Below are 14,907 nucleotides of genomic sequence, written 5' to 3'. Positions count from 1 at the left end.
ACAAAGTATTCTTGTTCAAATACATCTCTGTAGTCCTCACAAATTCAAGAATAAAAAAAGTTACATTACTCAACAGGTTAGCCAAAAAAAAAAAAAAATTTACTTTCGATAGTTTCTGCATTAGTTTTTATAGGCCATTTAACAAATATTTAGTAAACTGCCATCACATGGTATTGCCACCAAGGTAAACAGTAAATAAAATTAAATTTTCTCTTTAATGTTAAGAATATTCAAGCATATACTGGTCTAATTATTTACTAAAAATCACTACAGAAAGTTGTCCCATACCGGGGGGGGGGGGGGGGGATAAAAGGTAAAAAATATATTGGCATTTGGGGGAAAAAAAGGGGGGGCTAATGACTAGCCTGCCTACTTGATCACAAACCAACTATAACAGTACCTAAAGCAGGTAATAGTATATTTGTTAAGCTCTAACTTTGGAACTTCAAATCCTGGTGACTGGGTTTGTGTTCATCCATGTTCAGCCCTTCACAATTCCGTGGCTCCCAGAAATACCTAAGCAGCTATTTACAACTGCAGAAATTCTTCACAGGCAATGTATAAGAATTTCATTATTCCAAGATATTTGCCTACATAATGCCATTATTCAGTATACCATTTTTAGGGCCAAAGTACATAGAAAACCATGATAAAATACAGAAAATATGTTGATGTGAATTTTTGGTTGGTTTTTATTGTTTTTAATTGAAACATAATTGTACACATCTGTGGGGTACAGTATGGTATTCTGATAACTTTATACAAATATGTAATGATTGAATTAGGGTAATTAGCATATTTATCAATTCAAACTTATTTTTCTGTATTGGGAACATTCATAATCCTCTTCTAGCTATCTGAAAATATAGACTAAATTACTGTTAACTACAGCCACCCTACAATGCTACAGAACGATAGAACTTACTCCTCCTATCTAGCTGTAATTTTGGTTGGCTTTTATAGAGACAAAATAAATACATTTTTGTCTGGCAATTAAAACATAACAGAACGAATTCTCTCCTTTCTCATCACTTGTTTTTTAAGAGAGAAAAAAATTACATAATATGAAAGCCAGTTAATTAAAAACACTTTGAAATAAGAATTGTGTTATTCACCTCAGTAATTTATACAATTCCTTATTATATATACTAGCTAATCTTCAAAGTTAACTATAAAGTTGAATTCAACATTAAATATCCCTAGGTATTTTGTAAGCCAACTACTTAAAACACTGATACTTTTGATCTTTCCTGTGGACGCTGTAGTATGTTTTTAAGGCCTCAGATTACTTTAGCGTATGTACAGGGATGAACCTACCTTTATCTTTTTAACAAGTTTATTTTCTTCTTCATCATCTGTTTCTGGAAATTCGTATATTTTAATTTTATGTTCTTGGATTTCTTTCATTATCTAAAATGGAAGAAGTAGTCAGCAAAAGAGCACCATACATAATTACTATATTAGTCTTATGTTCATTACATGCCTCTTCGATTCCTATATGGGTCCTTGGTTCCAGACCCTTTACTGTTTTTTAATGATGCAAAGTTGTAATCCAAAATTAAAGTACTACGCTAGTCTTTTTTTTTTTTTAACTGTGAAGTTGATATATAAACACCAAATCCAATTACTTCCGAAGTGTTAAAGTCATATAGCTGTCATACCAAAAGAGTTCCAAAAAGGACGTAAAACTCCAGAAAGGAATTTCTCTGATTGATTTCCACAATAATGACTTTAGGTCATTTATTTACAATGACTGAGATTCTTCCTTTAGATATAAATTCCCAAGTATCTTATTTAGTTGAATAAACAGGGCTAAACTCACCTAAAATTTTTAGTAGAATCTGGCAAAAGTAAGGTAAAACTAAGTACAGCACTGCTCCCTGCACATTCATCAGAAAAATCCTTACATGTACATGTGCATACACACAAATTGAGGAGCAACAGGTGTAAGATTAGGGAAGGACACAGGGAGAAAACACACCCTAGAAATTAAGAAGCTCAAGAATTAATAAGGAGAATGCAGAAACCTAGAGAAGACAACTTATTATTAACATCAGAAATGACCTAGCTCAAATTAAATTATCATGTCCAAAATCACTCCAATTCTAAACAGAATACAGACATCCAAATAATTTTCAACTACCTATCCTTATTTGAATCCATAACAAACCAATGGCTAATATACCTAAACCTAGCTTCCCTGTCTATACTTATATTTTGGTGCAACTTTCTTGGCAAAGCTTCCCAGCAGCTATAAAAGGACCCTGAACAAATTGTGTTACATGGTTACTATACTAGACAGAAGTAAACAGAAGTAAAATTGTCACTGAAAAAAAATAGGACCACACATCTTTTACAATTAGGGTACGTACCTATATTTAAAAAAAAAAAAAAAGAATAAACAAGGAATTGACAAATACATGATGACGAGAAAAATGAGTAATAGTAGCTAGCTCTAAAAGGAGTGGTTTTAGTCAGAGGTTGTATATTAAAATGACCTGAGTACAACCACCAGGATGTGACCAATTTGAAAGAAGAGGTCACTTCATATTCATCTTTTTTACCTTTATCAGTAAAAATCCAAATTGAAACACATAATAAACAAAAAGAAACGTATTATATGATAGTGTTTGAAACTTAGAAATAGCACATTACAAAACAAAAATGGGAATGGGTAAGTGTAAAACACAAAAGTACTAGATACAGTAAAAACAATGTACTAAAACTTTCTGAAAATTAATATGAATTTAGCACAACTTCAAAGCAAATTTTAACAGGCTTTTTATAACAGGTTTCAAGGTATTCTGAAATTCATATTGAAAAAGGTGAAAAACAAAGTATTTTGTTACAATAGGACTATATGGACAATAGAGATAATTACAATCTACTTTTAAATATTATATAAAGTTGCTGTGGTTTAAACAATATACTACTGGCCTTTGGACTACTGGAATAGAGAAAGGTTCCAGAATTGACCTTACATTTCATAAAATGTAACATATAACGAACCAAACACAATTAAATTAGAAATATGTGTGACTGTGTAACTCAATATTATTGAGACAACTAGACGTGAGTCTAGAAAAACAGTTTAGTGGCCTTCCAGCTAGCTCAGTCATACAGCATGAGACTCTTAATCTTAGGGTCACAGGTTTGAACAATAACTTAAACTATAAATATCCCGTAAAGTGCAGTGAAAACAAAAATAAGCAGCAAAAGAGAAAACAGAAAAAATATTGTGAAAATGGGAGAGAACTAAATATCCAGAATAAAAAGAACCCATATCAATAAATACAGGTAATACCAAGTACTACTGGTCAAAAAGACAAAGGATTTGAACAGATGTTTACAAAAAGGGGGAAAAAAACGACTTTGCTTTTAAAATGTTCAGCCTTTCGGGAAAATAAAAGGAAAAGACAAAGAAATGATTGGTTACCACTTCATTCCAAAAAAGTTTTCAAAATAAAAATAACAATGCTGGCAAAGTCACAGTGAAACAGATGTACACTTTATAAAACAAATTTGTTTTATTGGGAAAGCACCATGACAAAATGGGGAGTGGGGAGATAAAGACCCATAAAAACAATCATAGCCTTTGAAAGAATAATCCACCTCCTGGGAATTCATTCTAAGAAAATAATTCAAAAAAAAAAAAAAAAAGAAAGAAAAAAAAGAAAAGAAAAGAAAAAAGAAAATAATTCTAAAGAGTATGGTGAGAAATTGTCTCTGTGGGGGTGTTATTACAGAACACTTAAAACAGCCATATTTAAAAACTGACAAAGGCAGAAGATTGAAGAGTTATTTCTAATACAGTATAAATGACAATATAGTAAAGCAGTAAGAGGAATGGATTGCAACACATTATACTAAAAATAGTAAAAACTGCAAATTATGAGAACGGTATAAGAAACCCGGGTTAACACATCCTCCTCACCTGTTTTTTAAACTGTTGGCATTCCTCTGGTGTGAGTGTGTCTGCTTTGGCAATAAGTGGGATGATATTCACTTTTTCATGCAAACGCTTCATAAACTCAATATCCAATGGTTTAAGTCTGAAATACACAGTATTTAATATGACTGAATTGATCAGTTTGGGAGAACAAGATTCTTCACATCCCCAATGCTAGTTAAATACAATGTAACTACTTTACTTACTTATCAGAAACACTCTGAAGATGTATTAGGCCAGCAAAAGTTAGGTAGAACAGGACTTCAAGAAGCATTGGAGTGGCTAAGGCTTTGACTCCTGCCCTTGAACCCTGGTCACAGGGTTTTGGCCCTAAAGAGGAATTGGAAAAACCAGAAAGGCTCCTAATAGAATTTCCTAGAATTATCTCTATATTTATTACTCAAAATTTACAAGGTTTTTAAATTTTTTTTTTTATTTAATTTTTTAAGACAGGGTCTCACTCTGTTGCCCTGGGTGGAGTGCAGTGGTGTAATCTCAGCTCACTGCAACCCACCTCCCAGGCTCAGATCCTCCCATCTCAGCCTCCTGAGTAGCTGGGACTACAGGTGCACACCACCATGCCTGCCTAATTTTTGTATTTTTTGTAGACACAATGTCTCGCCAGGTTGCCCAGGCTGGAGGATTTTTTAAAAATGAAAAATGGTAGTCCTCTTCCAACTCCACATTCAGTTCTTGCTACCAACTATCTTTCTCTGACAAGATGCTCACAAGATAATCTTCAACATCCCTTTTATTCATTACAATCTGGCTGCTGCCTCCAGTTTGCCTCTGTACTTTCAAGAAGGTGACTAAATACTTCTATCATGGTGCTTACCATTACTTATTCTCTCACAAGCTCTTCTTCCTTAGGATACTTTTCAGGACCCTCTTAGTAAGCTAGTCCCTTAAGAAGTACATTCTTTAGAATTCCCTACCAGGCTTTCTCTTCTTACTCTACATTCAGTACAATTATTATGACTACAATAGATTTCAATTATCTTCAATTGGTCAACTGACTTCCAAATCTTCACAGACAGCTCATATCTCACTGTTAAGTTCCAGGTTTGTGTTTACCCAATGGATATGCTACCTGGGTGTTCCATGGGCTCCTTAAAATCAAAAGCTCATCTGAACCCCCATTTTCCCTCTTCTACGCTTCCTATCTCAGTGAATGGCATTACAATCTTCCCCATTACTCAAGTGTGAAACCTAGGATTCCTCCCCTCCTCTAATCCTATTCCTATATATAGTATGTGTATAGATGTGTGTATGTATGATGTATGTATATCTCCATTTCCATTACTTTAGTCTAGGCCAAGTCCTTTGGAATGAATAACTATAACATGAATCATCCATACTGAAGTCAGAGTGGTCTTTCTAAATCCAAATCTTATGGAGTTATGACCTGACCAAAAATCTTATTAAAGGCCAGATGCCTTAACTAGAATGGCCCACAAAGCTTGTGAAGACATAGATTCTCAAGCTAACCTCATCTCTTAGCATTCCTGGCCTTTCTTTCGCCTCCTACTTCCAATGTGCCAGCCTTTCTGAATTTCTTACAATTCCTTGAAAGCATCATACTTTGACATCTGGCCACAGGCTACTACCTTAGCTGGAACACCCTCCTCCATTCTCATCCTCCTTCTCCTTGGCCTGGCTAATTCCTATTCATCCTTTAGGACACTGGCTTATGATCCAATTTCCACTGGGAATCCTTCTGTAACCTTGAGACTAGGCATATTTCTATGTGGTGACAACACTTAATGTGCTGTACCATAACTGCCTGCCTGCATACAGATGGGTCCTCACTAACTATGGTTCCACTTAACAATTTTTCAACTTTCTGACAGTGTGCAAGCAATACGCATAGAATAGAAACCATACAACCATTCTGCTTTTTACTTTCAGTACAGTATTCAATAAATTACATGAGATATTCAACACATTATTACAAAATAGGTTTTATGTTAGATGATTTTGCCCAAATGTAGGCTACGCTATTAAACGTATCTTCAACTTATGATGGGTTTATGTAACCCTGTCCCAAGTTGAGGAGCATCTGTATTTGTTTCTCCCATCTTCTCACTGAAATACCCTCTACAGCGAGGGCCTTATCTCAATTTATCTGTATCCTCAGCACCCAGCGTGGTATCTAACACTCAAGAAGGTGCCCAAATATTTGTTGACAAAAAAAGTAAGCTGCTGTGATTTTCGTTATGTCCTTTAGTAATTCTAAATGAGAACCGAAGTCCTCAAATCTGGAATATACTGTGGACTAAAATTGAATGTTTCACAAGAATAAATGAAGATACTAGAAATATTTTGCAAAGGACTACCATTCTAAAGTGGTATTCCTTAACTTTTATAAAAACATGAGAAAAATGAAATAAAGGTCTCATTCTGTTAATAATTTTATTGACACACTAATAATTGAATTGACTGACATTTTAAAATAAAGAAAGAGAAACATATATATTAAAATTGGGGGGATTAGGGCCCTAAGACTAATAAGATAGTCCAGTCCTTTTTACTAACAAAGATTATTGTATATACTTTACTGTAGTAGTAGGGCTGACAGGCATAAAGACAGAGACAGTGAGGGGGAGAAAGCAAACATGGAGAATTAAGATAGCTGCCTCCTATTCTAATTCTCCTTGTCTTAAATCCCCTGAAAATTGACACTGGCATTCAGAGAATAGGGAGCACAACGAAAAAAGTGTGTGTAGATGGAATAACCCTGTTTATATTATCTGTAAACTGTGTTCTTGCCTCACTAGTGTTAACTAAAAGAACCTATCCATTTTTATTTATTTATTTATTTTTTTGACAGTGTCTTGCTCTGTCACCCAGGCTGGAGTGCAGTGGTGTAGTCATAGCTCACCACAGCCTCCAATTCTTCCACTTTGACTCTTGAGTAGCTAAGACTACAGAGTGCGCCCCCAGGCTCAGCTAATTTTTTTTTTTTTTTAGTTTCACTCTTATTGCTCAGTCTGGAGTGCAGTGGCACAATCTTGGCTCACTGCAATCTCCGCCTCCCGGGTTCAAGCAATTCTCCTGCCTCAGCCTCCTGAGTAGCTGGGATTACAGGCATCCACCACCAAGCCTGGCTAATTTTTGTATTTTTAGTAGAGACGAGGTTTCACCATGTTGGCCAGGCTGGTCTTGAACTCCTGATCTCAGGTGATCCACCTGCCTCAGCCTCTCAAAGTGCTAGAATTACAGGTGTGAGCCACTGCGCCCAGCCTCAACTAACTTTTTAATTTTTTGTAGAGATGGGATCTCACTATGTTGCCTAGTCTGTGGCCTCAAGCAATGGTCCTCCTGCCTTGGTCCCCAAAGTGCTGGGATTACAGGCGTAAGCCATTGCATCTGGCCTGAACCTATCCATTTTTGAAAATAAATTTAAGTTTTGCTTCTTTTCATTAATCATTATATAAAACACTAAATATAAATGCCATGAAATATTCAATCTCAGATTTCTAAATTGTTACGGTTTTTCAATTTATATTCATGACAAATTTAAACTGCCACTACCTTATTAAGCTGTTATGTCAGATATAAGCCTGCTTATCAATCCAGTGACAAAAAAGCAGAGTTCGGTTAATCCAAAATTTTAATAAATCTTAAGGGCATTTAATATAAACTATTAAAATCCAAATAACAAGATTTTATATTTAAATGCAAAACAATACTTGCTGAGTATTTATTATAATATCCCAACTTCTAGAAAGAAAGATATTTAAAAATAAACATAACAAGGAAATTAGGGAAGTCAGCTTCTTAAATATAACCAAAGGGTCAAAGAACATTTAAGTCAGTTTAAAAATTAAACTTCAGGAAAAAAGGTAAACCTTGTAAAAGTCCCATTAAATTTCAGAAGCCTACAAAATGTCAGCAACAGAAAACATTTAGTTCACATGTATATTACATTTTGGTTGAATTTTTTCCTCTGTCCATTTAGTTTTATATTGGCTGGTCTTTTCATCAACAAATTTAGTTTTTAAATCTTGTTTTTAAGCAATAGAAAATCCTTTATCATTTCTAGAAGATAAACCCATACTAGAGAGAAAAGACTATTTAACCTCAAAGTCTACAGCATAATGAACAACCACAGGGCAAATGACAAATTTTTGTATGTATGTATGTATGTATGTATGTATGTATGTATGTATGTATGTATGTATAAGAGAAAAAATCCTTCTGTATAAAACTCACTGGATGACACCAATTTTTCTAAAAGTGGTAATCAATACTAGAAGGATAAAACACCATTTTAAAATTCACGTTCCAAGTCAGTTTTTTATTTTAATAACAATTACAAAATAGTGAACAATGCAAATGAAGCAATAATAGCTGAAATCATACATTAGCCATGCATGCAGTTCATACTTGGTAGAGGGAGGTAGGAGGCACTGAAAGTACACTGTTGGACCAATTTATAATTACTCTAAAAACAAATCCCTCCAAAAAGGGAACCCAGGGACTACCCAGACAAGACGGAAATGCTCTGATTCATCTATTAGACTGCATGGAATTTCAGTCTGTAGTGAGCAGGATATCTGGAACTCTATACATAAAATTCTGTGACATATTCCTTCACTTAATCCACAATATCATGTACCAAAGGGCAAAACTTTGCTCCATTTCTAAAAATAAACTGAGAAATTGTTCAAAGGTACATTTTTATATATAAGAAATAGCAATTTTAAACATCTTACCCCTTGTGACAAATAAGAAATGGCACAAAGCCACTACATATCATTTGAATATAAAAATTTGTTCTTTTAAAAAAGCTCTCATTTCCCATGCAATTTTAGGAAATAAAATTTTCCCCAAGGGGATGGGAGGAATGTGATTTCATGAGAATTACTAAACTTGGAGAGAGTCCAGAAGATCTAAAATAATAAAATTGGTTATAAGCTGACAAGTTTTATTGACTTAAATGCAGGTTAAGATTTCACTCTGCTGGCTTAAAGGAAAAGGCCCTGACAAGTTAAACGAGAATGACTTAAAAATACAAATTCAAGTAGCTACACAAATACTCATAAAAGGTTATATAGTGTGTTGTATTTTTGAGATTACTTTTTTTGAGCCTTTTAAGTCAGAGTCAGTTTAGTGATTTAAACATGTAAACTGAGAGTACTGTAAAAGAATATTAGACATAAAAGAAGAAACATCTTTACCCCACTACAATCTGGCAGTGCAAAAATATAAGTATATAATTAAGGCTCCCTTATCCATCTAGAGTGATAATGGGCATTGACCTATCTATAAAAAAATAAAAGAGAGCAAGAAGCCAAAAATAGAAGAGAAAGGTATACTTGAAGGAATTGGTTTACACTACTGTAATGTGTGTGTTAGATAACTTAATGCTATTTAGCCTGATGCTACTACAGTTCTTTTGGTGGAGAGATGGTGGAGTTATAATCATCAGGTGGCTGAATTATATATACTGAGTTACTTACCCAAAGGAAAAGACTGAGGAAGAATAATTGGAAAATTCTGCAGTTGTCAATGACACATATATGTACTCAAAATGACAGCGGAAGTACAAAAAACAAAAAAAGGGAGTACAGGCTAACTATAACAAACAGAACAATCAGATTAGATTAATGTCTAGATTCTTAGGTGTTAAGTCCTAATAAACAAAATATTAGTACTGACAATATGATACCTGAACAACACGTCTATGACAGCTAAGGTGAAACAGAAGCCAAATAGATTTATTGTAGAAAGAAATGGCACAAGAAAACATTGGCATGCAAGTGTTCTTGATAATCATTTCTATGAAACTTATAATAAACAGCATCTTTGGATTTATTTTGAATATGTCTAACTGGTATGGCTGCTTCTCTTTATTTGGTATTTCTATTAGTAGCAGAGTGGTCAACATGAAAGCTAAATTTGCCACATTGAGACCTCAAACCATGGTGGCAACACTGTTTATTTCATGAAGCAGGGAAAATCCTTATGAATGAAGAACTAAGGAGTAAAATCACTGTTAGCTTATATAGGACTTAAAATGGCTTTTCAACTAAGACATTTCTACATGAAATTTAGTACTTCATAATGGGTACAGTTGTATGTACTTCACAAACTTAAAGATTACTGAAGTATGCACATAAAGGTAACAGTAAGCAACAACAACAAAAAAGGAATCAGAAGTATCAAGGTACTGACCCATGTCCTGAAGGAGCAATGAAGTATAAACAACACTGCACCCTGTTATCAGGCATCTGACGTCTGTTCACTCGTGATTCTGCATTTAGGTAGTCCTCAAATTTACTATCAATGTAGTCGATAACAGGCTGCCAGCTATAGAACGCAAATAAACAAAACAAGCTGCAATTCTACATATGAATTAACTGATGACTGTTAAAGGACAATAATCAGTATTTTCAAATGGGCAAAATGAATTTACCAGTAGAAGATATGTCAAGTTATTCTATATATTCAAAAATATAAATTATGTTGAATAAATCTTTATTCATTATTTCAAAACTTTCCAAATGAAAGAAAATAAACTATTTACTGTTGAAACACAGCTAAATATTAGCATATTATTTGCACTAATAAGTGTATTTAATAACACACTTCATAATATGAAAACAATTATATGCAGTTTAAAATTTCAAATGAGAGATTACTTTAAATAATAAAAAAACTTCATGGTGAACTTGGGAGTTTTAAGAGTTGACAGAAAATTACCTCAAAAACAATGTGAATTCAAACAAAAATAAAAGTATTATTTATAAAATACTAAGATAATTACTTCAGACTAAAATTTCATAGTTGTTTTCTTCACGTAGGACTTACAGAAAAACTGAAAGTCTAAATATCAGGTTTAAATTAGGATTGAGATAGAATTTATACAAATGGATAAAATTAAAGTGAACAGTTTTAAATTTCTTACAATAATGAGAATTCTTCTATTTACCTATGTTATTTTAGAATATGTCTTAAAAACAATTTTCTGATAGGTATTATCTCCATTTTATAGAAAAGTAAATGGGTTCAAAGAAGTTAAACAACTTTGTCAGATAAGTGGCAAAGTTGGTATACAAACCCAAGCCATGTTGCTTGAAGTTTGGTGACCTTTGCTAAGATGAGAAGTTTTAAAATGTTAAGAAGAAAAAGTTTAACTACCCCAGTACCCCAAATGCACTGCAAAGTTGTGAGGACAAACCCTTCTTACCAATTACTATTATCCACTGCATCTCCAAATCCTGGGGTATCAACTATTGTGAGCAGCAACTGAACACCACCTTCTTTGATTAAAACTTTGGATTGTTCCACCTGTAAGAGTAATTGGTGCAGATGTTAATATCATACATTACATCAGTGATTTCCTACAAGGGGTGATGGTAGGGACGTTCGAGTTTATCAAAACCAACTGGGAAACTGTTAGCAAATTAAATCTACCTACTACCACATTACCTTTAGAACTGATGATAGTGGTCATTGGAAATCCAGATTATTTGAAAGAAAAGCATATATACAAATAGTCTGCCAATCTCTTGGCAAATTCATACTGGGTTTATGACTCATACTTGGTATAAAGACAGACAGAGGAACTGATAAAATAGTGATCACCACTAAAGACATGTAATACTTACATAACTTAAATGTGCATCTAATAATACAAATAAGCAGTTTGTGTGATTTAATAATTCACAGAGTTCAAATGTAATTAATCAGAGAAGAACATCTAATCTACCATTTACAGTAAATGTCTTCCTGGACTATTCTCTATCAAGTTTGGCCCCAACCACTCACTCAAATAAACTTACTATCATTCCTTAACCTTTCTCAGCATGGATGTATTACCCTTGTATTTATGTTATGGCTAGGATCCAATCTTTTCTCAAATGTGATACTTCACATTCTGGACAATGTAATCAGCAAAAGTCCAGACAGTTTTTTTTTTTAAAAAAGTGTATTCTGGTAGGGTGAAACCTTACTAACTGATTATTGGACTTAAATGATAACAACAGTTCCTGGAACAATTTAAGACATTCTGTAATCTCAAGCTCTGTATCAGAAGATGTATTATCATTCATCCTGGGCATATGCTGCTGTTAAATGCAAAATATCAGTTTTCGGGAACCCAAGATAAAGCAAACACGGATTCAAATGAAAAGGGAATAATTCCTCCAGAAAAAGATAGGCTTTCTCCTGATAACGCATTTAATAAGGATAACAAGTCCTTATTAAGGCTAGAGGCTCCAAGTATGCTGATAAGCTAATTTACAAGACAAAAAGTTTGGGACACTTTTAGAGATAGCCTACTTCCTTTTGGCATGTTTTATAGATGCTACCTGATGCATCAAGAGACTAACATGCGGAGACTAAGATTGCTGAGCAAGAAAAGTCTGTAGCCACACTATCCAATAACACTTTCTGAGATGATGGAATTGTTGTGTATCCACACTGCATCTCCAAATCCTGGGGTATCAACTATTATGAGCAGCAACTGAACACCACCTTCCACTTGTCCGTGTGGCTACTTAGTCCTTGAAATCTGACTAGTGCAAATGAGGAGCTGATATTTAATTTTATTTAATTTGAATTAACTTAAATAGCCACATATGGCTAGTGACTACCGAATACACAGCAGAGGTCTACAGCAATCAAGAGTTTTCTGTTAAAAAAATTTTATTATGAGGAATAAAACTTATTAAAACTGAAAAAAACTGCCTGAGATGTGGACACACATGACTTATCTTTTAGAGAAATGAGACGCCAAATTCTTATCTTTTAGATTAATGTTCTTTAAACTGCTTTGATCCTGATATAAACTATCAAGTGAAAATTTTGCAGATCCAAAAGATATTTATCCACCAAATATATACTATTGGCAATCTGAATATTAAGTATTAATATGTATTATCATTAATCTGTAGATTAAAAAAGTAAACATCAATAACAGTTGTAACATTTTCTAATCATCCTCAGTATCAATGATTGATGCACATCATTTAGGAGATCACTGTCACATACCACACAACTAAGATAACATGTCTATTATCAGGTTACCCTAATAACATGAGAGAGGCAAAATAACTCAGAGAGAACAATCAGATTCATCAGTGTGAGATCATGAGAACCAAAGGAAAAACTTTTTTTTTTTTTTTTTTTTTTTTTAGTCAGGGTCTCACTCTGTTGCTCAGGCTGGAGTGCATGGCAGATTATAGCTTACTGCAGCCTCACTCCTAGGTTCAAGCGATCTTCCTTCCCATTTCAGCCTCCCAAAGTGCTGGGCCAAAAAAAAATGTTTAATGGTATCATCTCATCTAGTTTAGGAGGTTTACATTTTATCTGGTGATCTTCTAGCCAAAGGACAACCCAGTCAAATCTAACATCTCAATATCTTGAATTCACTTCCATCTCCTTTATAAAGACAGATCATTTATTCATGGTAACTGTGGCTGAAGCAGAAATATCCAAAGTAATCATACCACTCCTTTACCTACTTACTCTTTTAAATAACATAGTACTACACACTAGAAAGTGATACAACAATATAGTAAATCTACATGAATCATCTCCCAATTTTACTTCCAACTATTTCTGGTTCCTTTATTACCAAACGAAGCCCATTCTACCTTCAGTAATATGCTGTATACCAATTACACATTTTAACTTAACAGCTTAAATTTTAAGATATTTCCCTGTTTTTTAAAAAAAATCAGTTCAACAACTTAATTACTTATTGACTTGCTAAGATAAATGAAGATTTGTATTTTACACACTTTAAGGAATGTTTATAAAGCTTCTTTTCTTCTCTGGCCTACAAAATTCTGTGTATCCATACATGGTCAAATACAAAGAAGTCAGTGACATATGGAAGAGATCCAGAAAACATAACTGTAAACTAGTGCCATTCACAGGATCCAACTGTATCCTATCATCTGCTTTTACAAGTATCCTCATGGGATCCATTGAAAACAAATTAGTTCAAGTCCAAGAATTTCAAACTTTTCTAACAAATCTATTCCAAATGGCCACTTTCCCACGCACTTTCCTTAAGCAGGTCACATCAACATCTTTATGGCATCACTCAGGGTTCTCTAAGATTAGCTGCATCATTTAATACCAAAAGAATGAATCAAGGGCATTTTCAACTGTTTTTCCCTGAAAAATAAATAAAACTAAAGCTATCGTCCATGTATCATCTATGTATAATTCATCTATTGAGACCTCTTTTGGCATCCGAGATTCCAGAAATCCAAGGTACTCATTTTCTAATACTGAGTGTATACAGTATACAAGAGTTCCAGAATACTGAGTTTTCAGTTTTACCATCTGAGGAAAAAAAGTCAAACAATGTTTATTATACAGTGTCATATAAACTAACCTAACTTAATGTTTACATGCCACTTATTAAGGTAAATAAAAAATGTTATTTAATTAAGAACATAACATTTTCAAGAGAGGGTTAAAATCTTCTGTCAAGAGCCTACCTCTACCTTCACTTGCTCAAGAGGTAGCATTACAGCCAAAACTCTGAAGACATTGGAATGGCCTGAGATACTCCACTTAGCTCAAACACAAAAACTATCTATTTTGCTTATTTACTGGCTCAAAAGACAAATATCATCTTACATGTTTCATCATGTTCCACAAGAAAATGAAAGAGGAAGTGACCAATAGTAAAACAGTTATGCTTAAAAAATACTTCCTTCTCATCAAGACCCAGAACTACTTTACTTAGAAAGTTGATCCCAAAACTCTAACTTGGCCTTCTATCCTGAACCTCTCCACCTCTCATATCCCTGTCTCCTTACGCTGAGACCTCAAATCCCTTGCCCCTCTCATTTTCTATTAGCAACCTCCTTCCCAAAACCTTTATTTCTTTCCCTTTCCAACTCAAATCCCACTCTGGATTAACCCATCTTTCTATTCCTATACCATAAAATTCATGACTTTCAACCTCAACAAGAATTTCCCTGCTAATA

At 33.9% G+C, this 14,907-nt stretch overlaps 1 protein-coding gene across 4 annotated transcripts in view; it reads right to left on the bottom strand.

Annotated features, from left to right (window-relative positions):
* The window catches only part of SEPTIN7 (septin-7), a 104,417-nt gene that overhangs the window by 21,419 nt on the left and 68,091 nt on the right, over positions 1 to 14,907 (bottom strand). For all 4 annotated transcript variants that reach the window (XM_055347602.2, XM_055347605.2, XM_055347604.2 and 1 more), the window contains 4 exons: positions 11,145 to 11,245; positions 10,130 to 10,264; positions 3,935 to 4,052; positions 1,318 to 1,410 (listed from right to left, as the gene is read on the bottom strand). In XM_055347602.2, coding sequence (XP_055203577.1) covers positions 1,318 to 1,410; positions 3,935 to 4,052; positions 10,130 to 10,264; positions 11,145 to 11,245 — 447 coding nt within the window. The remainder of the gene's footprint in view (positions 1 to 1,317; positions 1,411 to 3,934; positions 4,053 to 10,129; positions 10,265 to 11,144; positions 11,246 to 14,907) is intronic.

The sequence above is a fragment of the Gorilla gorilla genome, chromosome 6 (genome assembly GCF_029281585.2).
Source record: "Gorilla gorilla gorilla isolate KB3781 chromosome 6, NHGRI_mGorGor1-v2.1_pri, whole genome shotgun sequence".
Taxonomy (NCBI): Eukaryota; Metazoa; Chordata; class Mammalia; order Primates; family Hominidae; genus Gorilla; species Gorilla gorilla.
Note: the sequence above shows the minus strand (reverse complement) of the source record. Positions and strands in the feature narration are given on the sequence as shown.